Source organism: Hordeum vulgare, chromosome 1H (genome assembly GCF_904849725.1).
Source record: "Hordeum vulgare subsp. vulgare chromosome 1H, MorexV3_pseudomolecules_assembly, whole genome shotgun sequence".
Classification (NCBI taxonomy): domain Eukaryota; kingdom Viridiplantae; phylum Streptophyta; class Magnoliopsida; order Poales; family Poaceae; genus Hordeum; species Hordeum vulgare.
The window spans coordinates 498,090,015-498,097,917 of NC_058518.1; the positions used below are offsets into that span (position 1 = coordinate 498,090,015).

The 7,903-nt window shown below is 40.7% G+C and overlaps 1 protein-coding gene across 1 annotated transcript; it reads right to left on the reverse strand.

Moving 5' to 3' along the window:
* Positions 1 to 263: 263 nt before the first annotated feature.
* LOC123419289 (3-ketoacyl-CoA synthase 12-like) lies at positions 264 to 1,661 on the reverse strand. The gene has a single exon (XM_045107145.1). The coding sequence runs from the start codon at positions 1,650 to 1,652 to the stop codon at positions 264 to 266; it is 1,389 nt and encodes a 462-aa protein (XP_044963080.1). The 5' UTR covers positions 1,653 to 1,661.
* Between the last annotated feature and the right edge of the window lie 6,242 nt (positions 1,662 to 7,903).

A 7,903-nucleotide genomic window follows, 5' to 3' on the forward strand; every position in this document is an offset into this window, starting at 1 on the left:
ACCCGCAGGCCGATAGGCCCCCATCAGCCACCCAGAGGCCGACCGGTCCCCCATCGGCCATCCAGAGGCCGACGGGTGCTACTTTTGACGTTTTTAAAAACGCATATATGCTTTTCAAATATATTATAAATCACGTACTAATTTTAAAAAAAATCCCACACGCAATACAAAGACGCAACATGCTTGCTGCAAACGATAATGCAGCACACTGTTCGTGTGCCTGGCACAACATGTAGATCTAACGCGACACAAGACCGTATTAGCTAAAAGAACAGGGTGTCACCCTGACCTTCGTCAATCCAGCTGTACTTGTCAAGGTAGGGGTTGGTGCTGCTCTCCGGCGGGTATTCGTCAATGCAGTCTGCCCAGGCTCCCTTGTCAGCCATGTCACCGGTCACCTCCCACAGGCAACTGTTGCACTTGAATCCCGACCCAAAGGTGAGCATGAGCGCCCTGTCCCCTCTCTTTAGCCTCCCCTTGGCCTCCATATAAGACAGAACGTACCACAGGCTGCTCGATGATGTGTTCCCCCAGCGGTGCAGTGTCATCTGCGAAGGCTCCACGTCGTCCGCATCAACACCGAGGCTGTCCTTCACTGCCTCAATGACTCTGGTGCCGCCGGGGTGGAGGCAGAAGTGCTCCATGCCGGTCTTAAAGTTGATCATCGGACCGGGACGAATATCTGTCTTCACATGCACGCCGGATAGACGAAACTTCTTGTATATGTCCCGGGCAGCGAACCGCAGGAGCTCGGACACGGGGAGTAGGCGCGGGATGAGGCTCCGCAGGTTCAGGGTCAAGGCCCGGACGGCGGCCTTGGGTAAGGCCTTGCTGAGGCTAATCCCGACGCGCCCGTTGCCGTCATCGCGCTGCAGCGCGGACGCGTGCGCCTCGTCGTCGGCGGCGGTGTTTGTGCGCACGAGATGGCGGAGCACCATCTTTGCACGCCCGCGGAGCAACGGGTCGTTGGTGAGCAGCACGGCGGAGCCTCCGCAGCGGAAGAGGCAGTTTCCCAGCATCATGGACCTGTCGGTTCCGGTGTACCAGTTGGGGGCGATGGACTCGGACGAGACCACGAGAGCCAGCGACGTAGGCCGCGTCCGCAGCACGTTGCGCGCGAGATCCAGCGAGACCAGGCCGGCGCTGCACCCCATGCCGGAGAGGTTGTACGCGGCGACGTCCTCGCGCATGCCGAAGCGGTGCACGATCCTGCAGGCGAGCGACGGCGCCGGGGAGAACATGCATACGTTGACGACGAGCACGTCGACGTCGCCGGGAAGGAAGCCACTCTTGAGGAAGAGATCGGCGATGGCTTCGTCGAAGAAGGCGTCCATCTCGTCGAGCGCGTCCTGGTGGGTGGGCGCGTCCTGGCGGCACTCGAGGATGTTGCGCGGGCAGTAGCTCTCCTCGCCGATGCCAGAGCGGACGATGACGCGGAGGAGAAAACGGAACTCGGGGAGGCTGAGGCGCTTGTTATGCAGGACCACACTGCCGGCGATCTCCGTACTCACCTTGCGGTCGTCAGACGGCTTATGGCACACGTAGTCCACCAGGTAGCACCGCGAGCGCCGCCGACGGGCGACGGCCGTGCACACGAGGTAAGCCACCGCGTGCGCAAGGAGGAGAACGGTGACCAAAAGAAGCGGCTCCATCGTGTCCTTATCGACGCTTCGCCCACAGTATGGAGCATGACACATTATATATATAGCCGCGCCCCGCCCCGCCCCGCCATCAGTCTGGTTTGCATGCATTAAATGTCGTACCCCCATAACAGAGGAGTACTACAATTAAAGTGGTGTGCAAGAGTTCGTTTACGGTTTGTGTGCGTTCAATTAAAGTGGAAAAGGGGAAAGGAAACCTAGATAGGGTGGGCTCCTTCACCCTCCATGTCAAAAATTGTACTCCTTCGACGGAAATGGGTGGGCAAATACGAGTATATCATTAAATTTTGAAGTGAATGTATTTTTTAAATATATAATTTTCATCACATATGATGCATATTTAGAAGTAGTACTTTGCTCGTCTTGATCACTCCTCGTCCTGCTAAGCAGTGGGGAGCTACAAGGAAAAAACTAGGCAGGCCAATTAATTGAAGAGCACACAATTTTTTTTAATTTGAACCAAATACTATTTCAGTAAATACAATAATGGTGCTTAAACTTGTCATGGATGCTCAGTATGGAGCATGACACATTATATATATATATAGCCGCGCCCCGCCCCGTCCTCAGTCTGGTTTGCATGCATTAAATGTCGTACCCCCATAACAGAGGAGTACTACAATTAAAGTGGTGTGCAAGAGTTCGTTTACGGTTTGTGTGCATTCAATTCAAGTGGAAAAGGGGAAAGGAAACCTAGATAGGGTGGGCTCCTTCACCCTCCATGTCAAAAATAGTATATCATTAAATTTTTAAGTGAATGTAATTTTTAAATATATACTAATATTCATCACATATGATGCATATTTAGCTAGTTAAATTATTAATTTAGAATTAGGCACGTGTCCTGTAAACTAAGACGGAGGAAGTAGTACTTTGCTCGTCTTGATCACTCCTCGTCCTGCTAAGCAGTGGGGAGCTACAAGGAAAAAACTAGGCAGGCCAATTAATTGAAGAGCACACATTTTTTTTAATTTGAACCAAATACTATTTCAGTAAATACAATAGTGGTGCTTAAACTTGTCATGTATGCTCATTTTAGTGGCTGAATTTGAAAAAAAAACTTTGAATTGGTTTGCGTGCAAATACGATGATAATCACATCCATATACATAAAATGTGACACTGTATATAGTTGGAGTGGCATGAGGCCCACTTATAAATACGAAGTATCATCACTAGACAAATGGACCCGCCTGTCAGCACGGGAGGGAAATTAAAATGAAAAATAATGAACTCGAACCACCAACTTTCAAGCTAAAAATGCAAATTGTCTGGCCACCAAGCCATCTGCATCTTCTTGCAAATAGGCGCAACTTAACTTCATTGTAGTGTAAATTGAAACAGTTGTGGTTCTCAAAAATATGAAAAGGTATGTAAATAATAGTGAAAGTAATACAAATAAAGTTCAACTACTAGTGTGTTATAAAGGCTCTGCATTAAACTAAAATACACATATTTTATAATCCATAATTATATTTTTCAAGAAAATGTTTGTAGAACTAAAAGTATTTGTAATTAAAATGTGTATATGAATATTCACTTCTGGATTACATTTTCATTACATAAAAGATATGAATATAATCCACGGGTGAAATTATACACCAATGAATATTCATAATATTTAGTAAATGTTCTTCTCCATAATCTTGTACTTATTATTTAGATATAAACCATGCGTGTATAAAAATGTTTGTATTAACTAAACACTTTTTTATATACTAAAAATTTCTAATGTGATATATGATTGTATATTTTATTTTATTTTATTAAGTAAAAAAAATAAACACTCATGGATTATATTTAAAATAATATTTTATAATAATTGGTGAATATTTCAAAAACAAATACTAGAACAGTTTTAGTAAGATATTTTATTGCAAACTTATATATATTTATTTTGTGTGCACACAAATATTTGTGTATCATGAGGTTATTATCCATGTACCCGAAGGATGTGTTTTGTTGAAGAACCAACTGACAAGGAATGGAATGGCTCCATTCCAAAGAAATGGGTCAGTTCCGTTCCTATGTTTGGTAGGAGAAAAAAAGTAAAACGGGTTGGTTCCGTTCAAGTGTTTGGTTCGGAAGCATGGAATGAAAAATTTAATAACAAAATAATTAAAAATTTGGCAGCATTTCATTTGTATTTTGAAGAAAAACAACATAACAATATGCATTGACATATAACACAATTTTGAGCAATAATATCATAAAGTAGCAGTTATGTAGCAAGTTCATTTGCCACATCCAAGAATAATCGGCCTAAAAAGAAAATAAACTATAATACACGATGCTCTAAGCAAAATTCATATCTTGTGATAAATAAAAATATAGCTCCAAGTAACATACCGATAGATCGGAGACGAAAGAGGGTCGGGGCATCCACAAGCTTGGATGCTTGGGTCTTTCTTGAATATTACCTTAGGGTGCCCTAGTCATCCACCAGCTTAGGGTATTGGCACTCCTTATTCCTTCATCCATCGTTGTCTCACCCAAAACTTGAAAACTTCAGTACACAAAACTCAACAGAACCTCGTGAGACCCGTTGGTATAATGAACATATCATAAAGTTTAGGTACTGTTATATACTCATTCATATTTTTCTAATGCATAATACCTACTGTATTGTAACTTCTCCATGACTTATACCCCCCGATATAATCCATAGCGTCATCAAAACAAGCAAAATATGCATGTAAAAAACAGAATCTGTCTAAAACGGAACATATTGTAATGATTTGTACTAAAACCATACTTCTGGAACTCAAAAGATTCTGAAATATTAGGATATCCTCGGATATTTATATAGCAATATTATGTAAAAAAATAGATCAAAAAGGCGTTCCTATAAAATCAGAGAAATTAAATAGTGGGAGTAAAAGTTTCTGTTTTTTTTCACATAGTCAGTTTTACTATCATCCAAATCATTCCAAAAGCTTTACTTGGCACAAACACTAAATTAAACATAAATAACACAATAATTGCAGTAGCAATAATTGTTTCATCTCTCAAGAACAAGAAATATTGGTTATCTCCCAACAAGTCTTTCTTTATAGCAATTAATATAGGCTTGGGATAATAATGATGCTCACATAAAAGACAAGAATTGAAGCACAAAGAGAGCATCATATGTTGTGTGAGAAACACATCTAAGTCTAACATACTTTCCATGCATAGGTATTTTATAGGAAAATAAATTATCAAGACAAGTAATATCTAGCATATGAAATAGAAAGAATGAAGCATTAACAATTTTATAACCATATCTGTCTCTCTCAAAATAATTACATGTAGGATCTAATCAAACTCAACAATATAACTATCATGTAAAATATTCTCTTTATAATCCATATGCATAAAAGTTTTGGAATATTCCAAGATAGTGGAATAATCATCAACTAAAGTCATCGCCTCTCCAAACCCACTTTTATCAAAAATTTCACAAGATTGATTGTTCTCCAAAATAGTAGGATTTTTACCTAAAGTTGACACTCTACCAAACCCACTTTTATTAGTATTGCAAATATGAATATCAGTACTAGATTCATCATAAAGCTCAAATAAATTTTGAAGATCACAAGAAGCACCATAATCATCACCCTAGTCATGATCATTGGCATAATTCATTGTAGAGTTTATACTAACAACATTGCAATCATGCTATTTATTCAATAAATGTATCCCAATAACATTTTTATTTATCACTTCTTCATTATTAGATATTGGTTTACAACATGCAACAAGTTTGAAAAGATTAGCAAGTGGATGAGAATCCATTTATCTTAGATTTTTTTGTACCTTTTGTTCTTGTGTTTCAAAGATAAGGATAGCATACTACGAAAATATAAAGTAGAAAAAGTAAATTACAGTGTGTGTGTTTGTAGGTACATCGAGTTGTTTGATGATGTCTCCCCCACAACGGCGCTAGAAGTTCTTTTTGGTACTTGTGAGTTGCATTGGATTTTCCCCCGGAGAGGGAGGGTGAAGCAATATAGTAGCTGATAAGTAATTCTGAAAACATATGCTCCCTTGGTGGTTTTGGTAATTACTGACACTATACATTGTCTCTTGGACTAATAATTTTCTATAGTTTATTTTAGATGAAGTCCACATAGAGAATTGGCTAGAATGTGAGGAGAAGCCCCAAGAAAGGAAAAGAATAGGATTGCCCAAGATACAAGCTTCAAGACTCCACATTTTGCTTTTATGTGAGAAATCACAATTGAGTCCACAGGAAAGCTAATACTGTTAAAAGGGGATGAGGTATCTATGATGATCTGGTTGCTCAAATGTTTAGAGTTAGCCACCAAAAACCCTCATGAAATTCTCCCACATAAACATTATGTACAAGCCCCAAAGTCCAAATCCGGTGCCACCAAATTTCCAAAATCGGCCCAACCGAGTTTTACCCTAGAGAGAATCCAGAGCGAACGCTACCTTCTCGGTGACACCAAGTTCGATTTCGGTGCAAAAACGGTGGCTAACTCCCTGGTAGCCATTTGCTAAAAGTCGGAATCTCTGAGTTTTAGGAATCGGTGCCATCGAGTTTGGATAACTACCTAGGCCATCCAAAATCGGACTCAGCGAGAATTATATATCGGTCTCACGAAATGCCAAAAATTGCCACATTTTACACTAGTCGGTGCAACCGAGTTTTTGCTTCGGTTCCATCGAGTTGGGAAATAATGTTGTAACGGTTGGATTTTTGGAGATGCATATATATATACCTATCCACATCCCTCTCATTCACAAAGAGAGCACTCAGAACAAGTCAACACCTTCCCCATCTAATTTTTGAGAGAGAACCACCTACTCATGTGTTGAGATCAAGATATTCCACTCCTACCATATGAATCTTAATTTCTAGCCTCCCCAAGTTGTTTTCCACCCAATCAATCTCTTCTACCAAGTCATATCTGTGAGAGAGTGATTGAGTGTTGAGGATACTATCTTTTGAACCACAAGGGCAAGGAGTTCAACATCCATACCACATCTATTACCTTTTGGAGAGTGGTGTCTCCTATATTTATTAGGTTTCGCTTGGGAGCCTCCGACTTCATGTGGAGTTGAACCAAAAGTTTGTAAGGGCAAGGAAATCGCCTACTTCATGAAGATCTACCTGAGTGAGGGTAGTCCTTGTGGACATAAGCCATGATGGTATCGACAAGGTTGCTTCTTCGTGGACCCTTTGTGGGTGGAGCCCTCCGTGACCTCTCATAGCTGTTACCCTCCGTTGGTTAAAGTCTTCATCAGCGTGGACATACGATAACACCACCTATTGGAACCACGGGAAAAATCTTTGTGTCTCCTTTGTGTTTGATCTTCCTATCTCTACTCCTTACTTACATGTGCACATCTTTACTTTCCGCTGCTATACTCTTAGACTTGCATGTGTAGGTGTGCTTAACTTGGTACTATTGCTAAAACTTGCCAACTATTAATATTGGGAAAAGACTAAGTTTTTATATTGTCAAGTAGTCTATTCACCCACCCACCCACCCCCTCTAGACGCCTTGAATGATTCCACAAATTCCCTCACTCGGAATCAAGGCTATTGAACCAATATGAGAACCACGCAAATTCCCGTCTTCAGCAACTACACATACAAAAGGAAACACTTGCACTCAACATGGGGAAGAGGGTTGTCAATTCCCTTGAACTCGTTACTTGCAAGGATTAATTCTGATAGTAATAGATAAAATAAAAGAAGATATATTTTTTTAAATAATCCATTTTATTTAATTCAAGAAATAATACATGAATTTGAAAAAAATGGCACACCATCGGCTTAGGCCAAGCCGATTGGATCTAGTTGGTCTTGGCGAAGCCGGTTAGAAGTCAATCGGTCTTGACAGAGCCGACTAAAGTCCATTCGGTTTCAGCAAAGCTGATTGGTGAGGCCCTAGTCGGCTTCACCGAAGCCGACTTGACCCAATCGACTACAGCTAATCCAAACATGTGTTATTTTTCAAAAAATTCAAATCCGTGTATTATTTCTAGAATTAAATAAAAAATGTTATTTCAAAAAATATCATAAAATAAAAGTAAATAAATTGTAGCATGGTATTTTGGGGTTTTTAGCAATACGATTAAGTAGATTCGGGGGGCATAGTTTTCACTAGAGGCTTCTCTCTCAAACATATAACATACGGCGGGTAGACAAATTACTATTGCGCAATTGGTAGAAAAGCATATAGTTATAATGTTATTCATGAAAATCATGTATATAGGTGTCATGTATGA

Coding starts and splice junctions, on each gene's coding strand:
- LOC123419289 (XM_045107145.1), bottom strand. CDS start 1,652: ATGGAGCCGCTTCTTTTGGTCACCGTTCTCCTCCTTGCGCACGCGGTG.